We start from the raw sequence: 18,849 nt of genomic DNA on the forward strand, positions 1-18,849 counted from the left end.
ATTGGACGGGTGAGATTAAATGAGATTGAATAATGTTAAAAACTGGATACTTATAGATAAATAGTTAGGCAATTTTGCAATTTGGTCCTTATATAAATGTAAGAGTTGGACCGTTTTGTAATTAAGTTTTTGGTTCAATTTGAGAAAGTGAAGTCTGATAGAGACCAATGGGAGAAGTAAGGATGAAGTCTAGCGCGATTTCGGTGTATGGCTCTAGCCAATGTCAATGTCGGCCTCGAGCCCTAATATTACAGAGAGGCATCAGTTTTCTTTCTTTGTTAGAGAATTCTCGTGTAAAAGAGACCACTATGCTCATAAATCCCTAGATCTCAATTTTCTTCAAAAAAAAATTGATTAAACTTGTGCGGTAACATCGTTATCGTCGTGGTCATTGCAGCAGATCCCCTCGCGGCACGAGCGACGGAAGGTGAGGTTGATCTATTAGATCTCGTTCTTGATCTTTTTGAGCGCGTCCAGAACCATGGGCTCACACAGACTCCTTTAGGTAGATCTGGTAGTCCTTGAGCCAAAATCATTCTCAGACTACATTGTAAAGGGATCCGCGAAATCGATGGAAAGGAAGCTGCGAAAACGGCGTCGATGCCGATGATGGAAAGGGATCTGCGAAGCAACCATCAGCTCCGGTCGTCGAATTTTGGGCTCAGACGGTGTTTCCGGTGGCATTGGTACTCGGGATCGTGTTGTCGTTTCTGTTCGTGAGGATTGCAATCTGACACGCAAGATCGAGAATAACCTGACATGGGTCACCGTGTGCTTTCAATGTTTTGGTATTGTTTAGGTGAATCATATCTTTAGTTATTTGAAATGGATCTATTTGTTGTTGATTTGGTTCATGTGTGCCTGAATTGGAAAAGGGGAGAAACAGGTTCGGAGACGAAGTGAAGCAATTTCCAGAATTTGTTAGTAGCATTTTAATGTTTCAACAAAATATTTTTTGGTGGTTTTTAACCCTACGAAACTCAGTCATCCCGAAAATAAAATCTCATATCATTACTTGATAACAACAGAAATTAAGTAAGGACTATAAACATTGACGGATAAAAAGATTAGAAATTAAGATCAGTCAACTTTTTGTTTCAAGACTAAAAGTAAAAATTTGAAAAAATTTAAAAATCATAAACATAATAACCCTTAAAAATGAGATATTTATGTATCATTATTTTTCTCTTTTAATTATTTATGTTGGTCGGATTAAGGGTGTCGATTGGTCTACTTTGACCATCATGAAAATTGTCAAATTTGTTTTCAGTTAAAAAGTAAATTACACTAATACTTTTTGAATTTTTATTAAATTAATTATATATAATTTCATCTTTTTTTAATTTTATATACTATCTTTTTTTAAAATTTTAAATTATTACACTAATATTTTCTTATATGTTTAAAAATATTTATTGACATTTTTTCGAATCTTATACTAACACCTCCTAAAAAGACATGAATGTAATGGTAATGCTTATAATTTCATAAAATATTAAGAAATATTGCTAGCTCAATATAAAACTATTCTTATCGATAATCTCTTGGAATAGACAAATACTTACTATATATGTTTGTATTTAACATATTTCTCCTGGACGCACGTAACAGTGTATAGAAGAACTTGAAATTTTTTTTACAGGAGTCAGGAGGAGGTATGTAGTCTTTAGTTTAAGAGTTTTTATTAATATTTGCAATAATACTTTACCGTGCTATAAAATAAATTTTAAGGTTTGAGATCCACTTCAGTTACAAAAAACTGCAAAAAATCATCAATGTTATGTATGACGATAAAATTATGGATTACCGATTAAATATTGTTACTTCAATACATGCTTAATAGTGAAATTCATAATGTGCCTATACTTCAAAATTAAAGATAGATTGGAATTATAAAAGATGTTTTAGAAATTCTCTTTTAAATACTATTAAAAAAAATAACTTAAATGACACGAAATTATTTAAAATTAATATAAGTAATTTCGAATTTAAATTCCGGATATCTAATTATATTAAATATTTTTAAAAAAAAATAATATAAAAAAGTTTTTTACATCGATTATTTAACATATTTTATGACGGTTTTTAACTGTCTTTGAAACGGTCGTGGTAGAAAAATTAATATTTTTCTTGACGATTTTAAATCATCTTAGAAATTTAATTTTTTTTAAATTGATTTGCGTAAAACCCGTCTTAGAATATTTTTTGTTTAAAAATTAAAAAATTAAAGATTTTAAGACAAATTTCTAAAAGAATTATCTTAAAAAGTGTTATTTTTTCGTTAAAAATATTAAAAATGTGATTATCTTTGCATAATACAATCACAAATGAGAAGTTGTCTCTCAACCTTCCCTCAAATTTATAGACAATCTGCCTTATCTCTTGTCAAACTCAGCCTAATAAACTAATGGATATCAATAATTAAGTCACTTACTTTTTCACTACCTAAAATTAACAACTAAGAAAACTAGCATATATAATCCTATGTTTGACATTCATTTAATTTGAACAATTAACAACTAAATATTAGGAATTGAAAACTAAGAAAGACAAATAACATAGTCCTAGGGTTTCGAGGCATGTTAATGATCTGAATTTGAACAAATCAAAGACCATAACTTAGCTAGTAAATAGAAGTCTAGAAGAAAGCTAGATTTACAAATTAACAATGCATTTGAGAGTTTAGACACTAAATTCACACTTAATTTTTTTTTTGGATAACAAAAGGAAGACAAGATTGACATATTTACATTCTTACATAAAATACTTACATTGTTCTATAAAGAAATTTTCTAAGACGCATAAAAGCTATAGTCACAATGCAATTCCAATTATAACATTAAAATGAGACTTTTTAGCATGTTTTATCCTCGTTTACATGCTTTTTGGGAAACTTTTCAGAATGTCACTCATTTCATAACTACTCGGAGTAAAACATGCTTAACATAAAATTCTTAAGTGATTAGTTACCGAAAAGTAGTTACATCTTGTTGGTATATGTAACACTAATTAATTTCTTTAAGCATCCTTAATTGTACAGTCTTTGGATCCCTCTCACTTCAGTATGATTCACCTAGGGTGTTACAATCTCAAGCGTATGTACACATGCATGTTTTTTTATCGAATTATTTCTTAATGTGCAATGAATTGTTTGTTTAATGGTGTTGCTATGTTAATATCTATTAGACACAATGTGATTAGGGATTCATTAAGGACAAGTCATGGATTGAATGGAAAATAAATGTCTCATTTTAAATTATGTGTCAAAATTCGATAGGCAGAGCAGGAAATAAGACACAAATGTGAGACTAATGATTTCAATTCCCACTTAACACATGCGCCAAAAATGATATATATGATAAGACCAGGGTATCTTTTTTTTTGTTGAAAATACATAATCTTTTTTGGAAGATTTCTTAATTTCGAAGTACACACCAAATATGATTTACACGATGAGAACATGGTACCCCTTGGCTAGGATGAAATATCAACCTTTGGAATCATCATCAAACCAAGTAGACAAGATTTGGAATTTGATCTTGAATAGTAAGGCGCTCCCTAAATGCAACAACATGGTGTGGCAATGTTGTTCATAAATTTTTCCAGTAAAAACAAACTTGGTCAAGAAAAGAATACAAGTTGATACTATGTATGTGTCCCCTGTGTGGAATAAAGGATGGAATCATTTTTCATGCTCTAGTCTCTTGTCTAGAGAAACAACAAGTTTGGTTTGCATCACCGTTGGGACTTAAAATGGACACAACCCGTCATAATGAGTTTAAAGCTTGGCTAACAGACTGTACAACACAAGTGAAGGAAGATTTCAAATCTATTACCATAACTCTTTGTTGGGCAATTTGGTTCGGGAGGAACCAACTGGCTTTCCAAAAAAAAAAAATGGTTGTAATGGAGGCAAATCATATAGATAATGCAAAATAATATGCATATTGTTGAATCCAATATTGGTGCGCATCAAAGTGAAATGGGGGAAGTCATTTGTTGGAAAGCACCAGAGTAAGACATGTTAAATATAAATTTTGATGCCAGTGTTAGATGCAATCCTGGTATAAGTATCAGCCTTATAGTTTGTGATTACAAAGGAGAATTTTTAGCTAGAGCTATGAAATTTTTTGAATCAAAGCTTTGTCCAAAGAAAGCTGAGGCTTTGGCTTTTAGATGTGTGACCATTACAATGGCAGAATTGCATCAGAGGTGCACATTATGAATCTAATTGTCTGTAACTTTTTCAAGCATGGAGCAAACTGGATAAAGGAGAAAGGAGTTTCTTTCACAACTTGGTGGACGATAGTAGAAGAATTAGCCCAAATGTTAAGAGTCTGCTTGTTAAAAGGAAAAAAAAAACATTGTTGCTATTCTTTAGTAGAGAAACATATAAATATGATAGGTAAAAAGAAATAAAGATATTTTTTTTGGTTAGCAAATAAATGTACGAGCTAGAATGAATACCTAACCTTTTTACACAATGCTATAAAAATCAAACCAGATCAATCGTACAGATCGATTTGATTGAAATCAAAACCATATCATGGTCAGATCGATTGAGTAATTAGATCATTCATACAATTTAACTGGTAAGACCCGGTTGACTCATTCTTAAACTATAAGAACATGTGGTTCAACTTGGCCAATTGACTCATATTCTTACACTCTCCAACACAACACATTTTTCTAAGATGCATTTTATGTAACATCGATTCTCTTAGGTAATAACACTACTTTTAAACAAACAACAATTAGCACAATAAAACCTACCAATAAGTCTCCTTTCCTACTAATAGATATTGTTCTCACATAAAGTATTGTTATTTTTTTACAATAGCTGCAATACAAATAATTCTATAGTCCTTTTAGGCATTCCAAAGGATTTACCATCCAATCATAAAAAGAAAATGAGAAGTTCTTCACCTTACTAGACAACTAACACAAGATCTAAATTTAATCAATTCAAAAACACTTTAAAAATTAGGAATTTATTTTTTGAAGACAATACAATTTTTATGCAACAATAAAGTCCATACATCAACAGAGCATACAAGTCTCTGTGCCATATTGATCCTGTTTTCAGAAAACCCACATGTATGTAGTAGAAAATGACTCTTAGGCACCATATGCTGCATTGATTGGACTCCTAGTCGCCCATAAAAATGTTTCCAAATAAAGGATGAGAACCTGCAAGAAAACATAAGATGTAAAGTTTTTTCCGCTTCAATCTGGCTGAACAAGCATTGTAAATCCCTATTTTTTAACAAAATATTTCTTTTCCTCACATTATTTTTAGTTTCGATCTTGTCTATAGTAGTATTTTCACTTGAATGCAACAACATACACTTATCTTCTGAAAGCAATGAATTAATGATGTGTCAACATGATCATGTGGTCGTTGCAAATATGCATATGCAGATTAACAAAATATACTCCACAAGCCCTGTTTCTAAACTCACCGATCATCAATGCCTTCTTTGGATTATGCAGTATTAATGAACTAGATGAAATCTTTTACCAATCATTTTTCTCACTCAAATCAGTCCCTCCTCCATCTGAATTCCTAGCCCTACTTCCTTTCCACCAACCATTTACCCACTTTCTAACACTATCCATTATGTTGTTTGAATTCATAAATATTTTGTTTTTTTTTTTTTGCTTAGGCATTCATCTTCTACCCATTTTCATGACCAAACCTAACATTCAATCCATCTTTGACTTTCCAACTTATATTATTTCCGACCCAACTTTTCAATCGACTTCCTCATATCTTCCTTAATCCCTTCACCATATTCACCCTGTGTTAATTACTCTTACTTCCATATTTAGATTTCAACACCTTGCACCATTAGCTATTATTTTTAGTCAATGGCCTCCACTTCCATTTTCCAATGATTGACTCATTGAAATTTGGTAAAATTTCAATACCTAGCTCTACTCTCCTTTGGGCAACATACTTTATCCTATTGTACCCATGTTACTCTTCCTCCTTTCTCCCTTTCCTATAAGAAGTTCCATTGGATTTTTTGAGCTTCTTAACCACACACTTAGACATTTTATAAAAAGACATGAAAGAAAAGGATAGGTGTTTATGTTTTTTTTAAATGGAAAAATGTAATTTATTCATATGTAAAGAATGATATACAACAAAATAAAAATTTGAGTACATAAAAGATCAGGAAAAAACTCGTCAAATTAAAGTTTCTAAAAATTAAAATCTAGATTCTTCAATTCAAAGAACCTCTTTAGTATTAATAGCTTATAGAATTACTTCTCCATAGGAATTAGGTTTCTCGCGATTGCAAATATGTTATGTACATAGGATAGATAACCAATTAACACCTTTTCTTAATCTCTTACATACAATAATCAAGATCCCCCTTCAGCAGATAAGCAGAATACAAAAACATCAAACTAGAAAATTAGTATACATTTAAATCTCTTCAAGTTATTAGAAATTTGGAATTCAAAGTAAGCATATTGAATATGAATATTGTGTGTCCATATATAATAATAGAAAACTTCGTTTCAGCAAGAAAAAGGAAACTATATAGACCAAGCAGTTAAAATGAAACAAACAAGTAGCATACTTAGAATTAGATAATGGCTATCTCTACCACATTCTACCCATCTTCAGTTCTGAGCAACAAAATAAATTATATGTACAATGGTATAAATCATAAACGACTTACAATACAAATGAAAAATGTTGTCTACCATGCATGGATCCAAAAACTAACCAAGAACACACTTTGGATTTTTTTTTTCACAGCAAAATCTTGGAGTGAACCATTTACCCAATTTGATTAGCCTAGCCTTCTACCACCATGGTTGACTCTATAATTGGCAGAATAATATTAAATAAACCCTAACTACTAATTAAGTTAAGTACTTCACCTTTACTCTTTTGCAGGATGAATGATGGGTTTTGTGGCCTTATATATATTTGCAAGAGATCGGTGTTTCTTCATTCTTGGGCCATTGACAACCACTTCAATATCATTATCATATATCTTTTTGGATTTTTTCACTGAAGTTATATCGTTATTTGGTAGTATTTGATCAACCTCTTGTTCACCTAAGGACGCAACTCTCTTCCTCTTCCCTGAAACATCATCACCATTATATTTGCCACCAAGTTTCAACAACATAAGGCTCTGAACCGTTGTACGAGTGCCATCAGAAAGCTCGGACAAGGGATCATGATTCTGGGTTTTTCTTGTACGTGAAGAAGAAGATCCTTCATCCGCCATTATTCTACTGTTGATTCCAAAGGTGATGTGTTTGTTAATTTCTTTTTTTTTTATGCCTTTTGAGATGCGTTGGTTGGTTCTTATAGTGTGTGTTTGACGTGAGCAAGTTTAATCAAGGGTTAAAGTAAGAGAAAGATGAGAACTTGGGATATCCTGAGAAGGAAACTGCAACGTTGGTTCTGTGAACTTGTTACAAAGGTCAATATTCTTATATACATGGTTGTCGTCTAGTGTTTTTTATTTCCTTTTTTTACCCTTTTTTTATAGGGTATCATTAATGACATATTAAATGCGGATTCACTATATATTGATTCATCTTACAACCCTACATTTATGTCTTTCATTGACTATTTGGGTCAAGTATTTAACGGTTGCTTTTTGTGCATCCTTTACTCCTTTGTTTTTCTTTTGGTGCTAGCTGCATTTTTATGCTATCTTAAATCTTTGAGAGTAATTTAATGATAAAATTTTGAATTTAATTATAATATATTAGCAAGTTAAATTTTTTAGAAAAATAAATGCTATAAAACAGAAAAATTATGCATGTATAAAATCAATTTTATACCCTCATCTATCCATCGTAAATCATAATTTATGATAAGTTTTTTTTTTTATAAAATGAGAAAATAGATGATGCTCTGAAAATGTAAAAATGTTTTATATCATCATTAAATCATAATTCATAATTTATTATACGTTTATTAACTTTTACAATAATTACTTTAATAATCATATCAACAATATTTGTGATTAATTTATAGTGTAAAATACTACCTCTCTTCCGATTAATAATACTCAATTATGTAATTCATCAAGATTAAGAAAAGTGATTTAGTTTATTGAAATAAATTTATCTTAAATTTATATTTTTTTTTCAAAAATATCATTGTCATTAATATGTTTATCTATCTCTTCTAACTACATGTCAATATAACCTCTCTTTTATTTAATTAGGGGTATTTTAGTCTAAAAATAATGAATGCAGATAACATAATGGATTGAGTCTTGTATAAAAAACCAAACAATTTTAAAAAATGAGTCTTAAAAATATGAATGAATGTAATGATTTTACCCTGTTAATGCATATCATCATAAAACTTTTAAAAAATTATCTTAATTAAAAATGATATAAAGAAAACTCTTAAATTATAAAACTTTTGGAAGACACGTCTTGAATGATGTCAATATTAAACTCTTGAATTATTAAAAATTTAATTTTTAAATTCCTAAATTAAAATAATAAGATCTTTTATTTTTTCATTTAGTACTTTCTATATCTATATTTCTCTCTTTTTCTTATACATATTAGATTTCCGTTATTTAACATCGATTTTACAAAAATAAATGTTAAAAAAAGCGCAGTGACATATCTGTAAATAAGGTTAGTTTGTTAACATTAGTTTCTAGAAAATTGATGTTGCTATCATGATGTTAACATCAGTTTTTGCTCAAAACCAATGTTGACTCGTTAGATTAAAAATCTCTGGCACCTTTCGAGTCATGGAACCCTTGCTCATTGTCTCAAAACCGATGTTGCCCTTTAGACAAATCTAGTCCAAGGGAATCATACCTTCTGTAGACCCTGAGGTAGCTCTTTTCGGTGCCCATGTCAGCACAAAAAAAAGTTGTGTTGGTCCCTCGAGGTAGGACCCAGACATGGATGCATCATACATGTGTGGGTTGTATGTTGATGACAATCTTCCCTTCCTGATTGCCCTTGGAAAAGTTTATGAGGGGTCAACAATTGTGCACCACATCCCTTTAGGCATTGATATGGTGAAGGTGGGTGTTGAGGAAGTTTGAGATACCGATGCTCGCATCCCTAAACCCATTGAAAAGGTTCAGTTAGTGGGGTAGACCCTTAACATCTTCCTTGCTTGGTCGACACATCTTAATTGTCGTTGACTTGTGTTTATTAAATGTGTAGGATAAACAGGTACCAAAGGGACCGACGAAGCCCGTTGATAGGCCAAAACCTGATGGCAATCCCATATACCAAATGACATTGATGATCCTATAAATTTTCCTCAAGCCTATACAGGTGTCGTGGGATGCAACTATGTTTAGGGTGTACAATCATAATGTCCACGTAACACCCCATTTTTTGTAAAATAAATTAAAAAGGATTTTATTTAAAAATAAATAGAATTTTAGGAAAATAATGAGATTTTTGTAATTAAATAAATAAGGAGAAATAATTTTATTAATTAAAATAATGGTTTTAAGGTAAATGAAATAAAATGTACTTAGAAAATAAAAAGGATATTTTATTTATTTATTTGATAGAGAGTAAAATAAAGTTCTTTTTTATAAAATAATAAAATAAATAAAAATAGAGTAAATAATAGGCTACAAGTACTCTAATTATAAATAGAGACATATTAGGTCAATTTTTACTATGTTTGTAAGCTCTCTCTTTCTTTCAAATTCGTTTTTCTTTCTCCCTCTTCCAAAATCATTTCTTTTTTCCGCATACTCTCAAACTTTTTCTAGTAAAATTATGATCTTAAACTTGTTAACCATTGGATCCTTGTAAGTATGTAACATTTGAAAACGAAGTTTGAAAACACATTGTCACACATCCCCACCATTGGGATTTGTGAAATAATGTCTGTGATGAGAGAAATGTCCCTCGCACGAAGTTCTCTTTTTCTCGTATTCACTCAAACCTATATAAGTAAAACTATTATCTTTGACTTGTTAACCGTTGGATCGTCATTAAATTTGAAAAATCAGTTCATAACTAATTTTGTCAAATCTTTACCATTGGAATTTGCAAAATGGTGTATATGGTGAGATAAATGTCCCTCACACGGAGACAATGAAATGGAGGCTCCAATCCCTTCTTATTCTCTCTAACGCTTGGAAACCTTAGTAGAGCAACCGGAAGAAAAACTTAAGGAATCTTAAGAAACCATTAAAGACACCAATACCACTACTAGACTACACACGTGAGCCTGCTTAGAGGTAATGAATGAATTCATCGCAATTGAGGTTAGAATGAACATGGGTAGGGATCCTTAAAGGATCAAATTGAGATTTATTTTGGGATGTTTAATGTATTGTAATTCTATCATTAGGATTATAATTACGAGATTTTTGTGTTTGAAAGACCAATTGATTCTCTCATGCGAATTGGTTTATAAAATATAGTGCTCTTGGTGTTTTCGTGTTTTTTACCTATGACTTTGATTCCTTTGATTTTGATATGATTATGTAAAATTGTTTGAGGAGTTTTAGTCCTCATGCTGTGAGAAGTATTTTTGTATAATTTTTGTGTGTTTTGGGACAAGTTACTAGATTAGCATGATAAATTGCTATATTGGGATCATGAAATAGGGATTGAAATTGAGTGTAAGTGATAAATTAAATATGTGATAAATTGTGAGATACATGTGCATTGAAATATTGTATGTGATTCATCATGTGTGATAACGTGTTCCTTTAAGATTATAACATTGTTATTGAGATTGAGTGTAAGTGTAAAATTGAACATGTGTTAATTTGTGAGATATACGTAAACATGTGATGGTGGATTGTGACATTGTGAGATGTTAAATTGTGAACATGAGATATGACTGTGAATAAGTGTGTGGTTAATACTTGATGTGAAAATACTTGTGTTGTGAATTGTGAATTATACAATAACCCGACTGATGCTTAGCTTAAGAAAAATGTTTATGCGTGAAGTGTTAAAAGGAAAATGTAAGGTTCCATGTTAGGAACCTGAAGTGTTAAATTGTAATATAATATATTATACGTGTTTGAGAACAAGTGTGAGGTTATGTGTATTGTATAATTCACGAGAAGTGTCTGCGTGCAAAATTTGTTTTAAGGGTTGAACCGAAATCTGGATGGTGAAGCCCTAACGGATGGTCACCTTATGATTTTAGTTAATGAAAGTGACTTGACATACTCATTTTGTGGCATGTCTTGTTATGTACTCCTAAGCACCCTAGTGTGGTTTTTCACTAACATGATACCGTATTGCATATAGGTTTGAGTCTTGGTATAATTGTTGCATAACGTCTGTGAATTGTTTATTATGAAATTGGTGAGTGTTGTTACATTTTGACTCGAGTATCTGATTTATGTGTAATGTGATTGCTGATTGAAAATGAATTTTAAATGATAAAGAGGTGAAGTGACATGGATTGTATTAAGTTGAGTTATGTTATAAATATTTCTATAATGTATTTTGTTTGTCTTTGTTTATTTGTATTTTATTTAGAAATATGATAATTCACTCCCTATGTGTTGTTTGTGTTTAAATCACGTGATGATGTCGAACCTTGTACTCGTGGGAGCAAATGACTTTAAAAAATATCATGCTAGAGGACACTAAGACACAATGTTCTGATAGGATGTGACATTGAGACATAAGTTTCTATTTTAATTGCATGATGTTCCAAATATGTTTTTTACTTTATTTATTTTGCTATTTAACTTGAGTTCTTTTGTAAACTTGGACGATCTTGTTTTGAGCTGAAGATGCTTTTAATAAGTTTTATTTTATAACAATGAAACGAATGTAACCCTTTTACTCACGTGAATTTGTTTAAGCAATTTGAATAAAACTGATTTAATTAAATTCTAGTTTTTATATGTTTTTCTTAATTATATATATGTTGGGGTAGAGGGTGTCATAGTCCCCCTGTACGTAAAATATGAAGATCTTGGAAAAATAACACATAATGGTCAATGTCTGAACATTCTTGTTATACAATTGTGGATTATGTAAGTAAATTTAAACTATATTCCATTACCTAATTGATTGTTTTAAATTGATGCACAATTTACTTTATTTTAACAACAATAGGCATATGAATGATTTAAGTCTGTGATCGGAAAATGCTTCTGTGTATGGACTCCTTGAGCCAGAGTGCATACAAAGATCTGGGCAACTATAGTTTGAATCTGAGGATTATATTAAGAAATGGATGCATAATTTACAAAGAAGGTTTCAAGAATAATTGAGAAATGATAATTGTTTACTTCAAAACTAATTTCATTTGTTATAGTTTTTATTATATATACTGATTTAGTTATGTTTTATTATATCATACAGTATTTTACTGATCCAAGACCATTGAAACCAGAGAGAATAAAAACAATTTGCATTCAGTGTGCAAGATGTTTACTAAGTTAAAAAGGAAGCACTAAGTAATGTTTAAGAAATTTTGCAAATGTTAGACTTATGTAAATCTAAGGTTATAGATTATATTCATGTATTGCCCATGTCTGGATTGGTTTTGTTTTTAGTTTGCAAGTTTGGATTCATTTAATAAACAAACAAAATATTAAAAAAATACAAAAACAAGATTGGTTCTCCCTAGAATCGAGTTGTATTGTGTTATACAATATCGGTTATGGCAAAATCGATATTGTAATATACCTTAGAACTGATGTTGTATAGTGCTTATAATATTGATTTTGGTAGAACCAATGTCGTTTAGTTTTTTTTTTTACTATTTGCTACCACTATACAATATCGATTTTGGGAAGAACTTATGTTGCATCGTAAATTTCAACATCAATTTTAACAACGATTTAAAAATAACATACTTTTAATGATAATTATTTTAACTTTAATTTAAAATTGATATTGAATGTCATAAGTAACCTATGTTAAAAATATTTTTTGTAGTAGTGTTTTTTGTTTTCTATTTCATTTCTGAAGGATGCCTAATTATAGTGTTGGCCGAAAGGAAATATAATCAACCATGATTTCATGCCTTGTGTGCATCTAGTAAATGGTAATATAATATTAATATATTACATATATCTATTCTATTCTATTACATGTATATAAAAATCTTCCCCTCGTCACTATTTGGATACCACATGTGACATGGTGGATAAAAATTGTCCGCTCTTTTTACATTGCATCCTAATCCTTGATTTTCTTTTCCCAACAACTAATCTAACGGCTCATATGATTACGTTTTTTTTCTTCTAAAAATAAAGGAGTTATTACTCATATTTAAATATTACATTGTACTTTTTATATTATATTATTATATTACATTGTACGTATTCATGTTTTGTTTTGTTTTTATTTTTACTTTTTACGCTATTTTTCACTTTTTCTCTTCTTTCTTTTAATTTTTACGTTATTTTCTTTATACTTTTCCTTTTTTTCTTTTTACGTTATCTTCTTTATTTGTTATATTTTTTTATGTTTCTTGCTTTCTTTATATTTTTATTTTATTTTTCCATATTTTTACTTATACGATTATTATATTGTTATTATAATATGATATATAAATAATAAACAAACAATACTGAAACTCAATAAGATATATTTAATACTTTTATTTCATGTGCTTATTTTTTATCATTTAATATTATTTTTTATCATTATATCATATGCTTTTTGACAACACAATAAAAAAAACTCCTAATATGTTTTATGACATGATAAAATATTCCTATTTGATTTTAGTGTGAAGGAGCTCAACTGTTCAATTGGGTGGGTATTTAACTCGTCCTAGCATACCTTATAGTAAGGTTTTTTTTGGTGTGTAAATAATGGTAAGGTACGTTGTTTTATCTTTAATACAACATAATATATTTAATTAATGAATTAATGCATTATTTAATGTAAAACAATACTCTATTAAAATATATTTCCTCTAATCCTATATATTGATCACATACTAAAAGAAATACTTAATCCTATTTATAAGTCATCCACTAACCTATTAATAATGATTTTTCAATTTTATTCTTTATACTATTCTTAACACTTCATTATTAAAAAAATCTATTTTCCATGTACCCCTTCAAATAATTCACTCTCTTTTTGTCTCTCTTATTACCTTCTCTCTCATATTACTTATGCCTTTTGTTTTCTTTCTCAATTGAAATTGGAATATTTTTCTGTCCATCAAGAAAGACAAGGAACCCATTGAAAGTTATGAAGATTTGTTGGCATTGGTTATTGAGATTGAATGTTGTTATTTATCCATATCCATTGATGGGAATAACAGAGTAATGTGTAACTATTAACAATGGCATGAAAGAGACAGAATGTGAAATGATAATTTAGACTAAACATTTAATTAGTTATTAGTAAAATTAGTTGGATGTGTAATTATGTTAGGATATAATTGGAAACTTGTTTTACTTTCAGACATATTTAATGACTTAATTTTTATTCCTTGATCTTGATAATTCACTTTAAAGTCACCAATATATAAGATTGGATGGAGTATTTATTGCAATAGATTGATTGAATTAAAAATATAAATGCATTAAATGTATTGCATTAAATATATTTTAATGTTCTTTTACATTAAATATATAATGTATCAATCAATTCATTAAATACATTATATATTAAATATATTTAATGCTTTTACATTATTCTCTGTCTTAAAAATAATTATTGTTCTACTTGTTTTACATAGTCCAATAAAAAATAATAAACAAATGAGAGGATAATAATTTTATAAAATTAATCTTATATAATCATTAATTAATTGATAGATTTTGTAGTTTATTATTAATATTATGATTTTTTCTAAGTACGTTGTGCAACTTTGCATAGGTTAGGCTTCATTAATGACTCGCTTTCAATCAATTTAATTAACTAATTAATTGTATAATTCTTTGAAAAGAGTAATTATCTCTCACCTATTTATTTTGTAAGATTCACTTGAATGTAATCTCTCTTCCCATTAAATTAATAATAATTGCTGACAATTTTTAATATATTATATTATTAATGTACATGCACAATATTTATACTGAAAAATAATTTTTGGACAAAAATTCTACCAATAAAACAAATCTAACAACTTTAGACTGCAGTGTATAATATCTGAGAGTTGATGTATTTACATAGCATGTGTGTACTCATTAGTCGTTAATATATGGATTTTAATTTTGTTATTTATTCATAAATTTACTTAAAAATTGTTAGTAATTATTATTATTTTAATGGGAAGGGAGAGATTACATTGAAGTGAGTTTTATAAAATAAAAAGGAGAGAGATAATTACTCTTTTCAAAGAATTGTATAATTAATTAGTTAATTAAAGTTGATTGAAAGTGAGTTATTAATGAAATTTAACTTATGAAAAGTTATACATGTTAAAAGTTATTAACATTATAAGTAATATAAGTAAAAAGTAATTAATATTATATTAAAAATTAAAATAATAATTATTTTAAATTTTTTTTTTCTTACACGATAATTATATTTATAATTGTAAAAAGGAAGTGGATAATATATATAATATTGTTGTTGAAAAAAATTACATATTACATTATAACATAAAAGCATTGAATGCATTGCATTAAATATTTTGTATTATAATTTCTTGTAAGATTTAATACCTTTATTTCCTCATAGACGTATGACAATACAGTTAAAATTTAGCTCCTAACATGTTTTATGACATAATAGGTATAATGTAAAAGCATTATATATATATATATATATATATATATATGTATGTATATACCGTATTATATATTTAAAAGACAAATACTAATTAGTATCATTTAGCATATTAGTTAAGAAATTAATTAAAATAAAAAATATTTTTAGTAGAATGCGTAAAATTGTGTTGTTTATTATTTTTTACATTCTCCTATAATTTTTATTATAAATGCTTTCTCTTTATAATTTGTTATAAGCACACCTATTTTAAATATCTTTAAAAGTAAATATAGAATGAATTTTATATTTTTTCCAAAATAAATATTTTTTTATTTCTTATAATGTGTCCATTAATACAATAAAAAATTATAAATTTATTACATGCATTGAAATACTTTAAAGAGATCATAAAGATTTTTAAAATTATATATTTTAAATCATTAAATTTATATTTAATATTTCTTATTACATTTCCTATAAGCTATCATGGTGACACTACTAACATGTCTAATAAGTTAAAATGAGTTATCTAATAATAAATCATTAGTTAATTTGTAAATATCTTTTCATTTTTTTAAAAAAATTATATGAGAAAATTTTAATAAATTAACTAATAAATAACTAATGATAGCATTTTAATTTATGAAGAAGTTTATCTTATTTATTTTAATTTTTTTATAAGAAGTCTTTATAAAAAAACTTACCCACACTTGAAACTATTTGCTTATTTAGCAACGGTGAATAGCAGGCACAGACTAGCTAGTTCCCTTTGACCCTCTTTATCCCTTTGAATTCCTTCAATTCCATTGTTACACTTCTTATATATTAATCATTATTTTCTCTTTTCTATGTTTCTCTGCCACTGATTTAATTGGACTGTAAAAACAAGTTAGTCCACCACAACTGTATTTGCTAGTGTGAATTCCCCATCTCCTTTCCTCCTTTTCATTTTATGGTACGTACATTGATATATAGCATAAGACTTGGTGCATAAATGCGATCTCGAATTAAGCTTTCATATTTTTTGTCTTGCAAATGTCAAACTGGCGAAGCTCTGCACTCTGCAATCTCGATCTCCTGCTAAGGACACAACTAGTTGCACATTCAATCTTTGTCTTCTTCCTAAAGAAACCTCTAGTCCCCCATTCACACAGAGACATGGAAAACTTATCCCCTCTCTAATAAGGTCTGAACATAAAATCTTATACAAACTATCTAAATTCTTCAGTACTAGACCAGTCTTAGCATAAAATAATGGATACACACATAATTACATGTATAGAGACACATGTCCGCACCACGGAATTCAGGAAATAGATAATAACTCCTAAGATAATACTATGAAAACCAAAGCAATTCATCTCACCTTAAAAACAATCAGAGGGGTGATCAATATTCCCCTTCTCCACTCACTGATCCCCTCTATCCCCAGGAAAAACTTATATCATGAATATAAACCTATCATGCAAATTAAGATGAGAAATCCTACTTATATAGCACTTGTGTATAATTAGTTTTTTACAATTAAGAAAGAGATATAAAAGACAACAAATTATTAAAAAAAAGTATTATAAAAAGCGCGTAGAATTCATACGACTCAATATGCACATGCACACACACTTTTATCATCATGAAGAGTTGAGATCCTTGACTTCATTCTCAATATTGCAAGCTACAAGAAAGTTCATTCATGTTTATACAAAGAAAAACCTGGGAGTGATACACACACACACACACATATATATATATATATATATAAGAAATTAAGATCTGCTACCTTCCTAAATCCTAGCTAATTATTGTTCCTATTATATTCCTAATCCTACGTGGCTTAGGGTTTTTTCTTTCTCCCTTTCCTAGGCATTTGATATATCACTTACCTTTGAAGCATTGATATGGGTGCAGTGGCCATGTATATGTTCACAAGAGACCGATATCTTCTCTTCTTCTTCTTCTTCTTTTTCTTCGGCTGATAAACCTTGTCTTCCCCGAAAATCTCTCGAATCTTGTTGGCTGCAGTTATGTGATGAACCTCTTCCCCGTCACAGCTTCTGTTCCTCTTCCCGGAAATGTTGTCGCTGCAGCTGCTATCTTCGCTCAGTTGAATAAGATGCTGCGCAGCTTCCATGTCTGACTCCATCATTTGAGGTTTGCTTTTACGTGAAGGAGATGCTTCAGCCATTAGACTGATTCTTATTCAACGAATCGAAGAAGAAATAGATCTCAAATATTGAAAACTTGTTAACTGATCATCTTTCTTTTCCTTTCCCTTCTCTCTCTTGGTGCGTGTGTTTCTCCTCTATGTTATCACGTGTTTTGCGTGAGTTTCTTTGATTTTAGGGTAACGAGAAACTGCGAGGTTGGTTCTATGAAGATATGTAGTGGAGGCATGTGTGTCTCTATTTAAGGCAGCAATCTCAATGATGTTGTGTTTTCTTGTTTTATTTAATTTGGAATTAATTTTATAAAATAAAATCTTAACGTTGGATTAATTATAAAGTTATATTGTTGACTTAGGGCTGCTTTTAACTAGTCTTCAATCTAACGGGTCATATTCATACAGTATATGCAATGCAATCGTATTCCGTTGAGGTGGTCAATCATGTATATCGTGTTGACCATAGTCATGGAATCAATGATTTCGATTTTTGAGTCTTTGGTAGAACTTGGAATTTTGGAACGCTCCTTATGTATTGGACTGAGTTGGGTGGACCTATATCGGTAATTTCGCTTTAACTTTATTTTTTTGGAGTTAAAAGTTGTGGTGTTTAATCGAGAGTTCAGTCCACTTAGCACTCGTGGCATGGAAACCTTCAAATTTCTTGCACAAATTTATTTATGCTATATTATTCTTTATATTATGTCACTCATCTTATCTAATACTTGACAATATTATTAATAATTGTTACCTCCAAATTTTTTTATCAAAATTAATTAAAATAATTAAATTTCATCTAAGAACAAAAATAGCATAAATTGAATAAATAAAACATTGAGAATGACATATTTTAACAACTTGATTATAAAGCATTCTTAAATAGTTTTGTAGCTTATAAATATAGAAAATTAATATAAAATTGATATCGATTAATACTACTTAATATTTTTATATAAAAAAATTACCTTAGGTCTCTCAAATACCTAGGAACATCTTGCTTAATACATAAAGCCGTAAATAGAATATAAGAGATAACAAATTATTAA

General features: G+C 29.1%; 1 protein-coding gene across 1 annotated transcript; it reads right to left on the bottom strand.

Moving 5' to 3' along the window:
• Nucleotides 1–17,521: 17,521 nt before the first annotated feature.
• On the bottom strand, nucleotides 17,522–17,827 carry LOC114414337. The gene has a single exon (XM_028378607.1). The coding sequence runs from the start codon at nucleotides 17,825–17,827 to the stop codon at nucleotides 17,522–17,524; it is 306 nt and encodes a 101-aa protein (XP_028234408.1).
• Between the last annotated feature and the right edge of the window lie 1,022 nt (nucleotides 17,828–18,849).

This window comes from Glycine soja, chromosome 6 (genome assembly GCF_004193775.1).
Source record: "Glycine soja cultivar W05 chromosome 6, ASM419377v2, whole genome shotgun sequence".
Lineage (NCBI taxonomy): Eukaryota > Viridiplantae > Streptophyta > Magnoliopsida > Fabales > Fabaceae > Glycine > Glycine soja.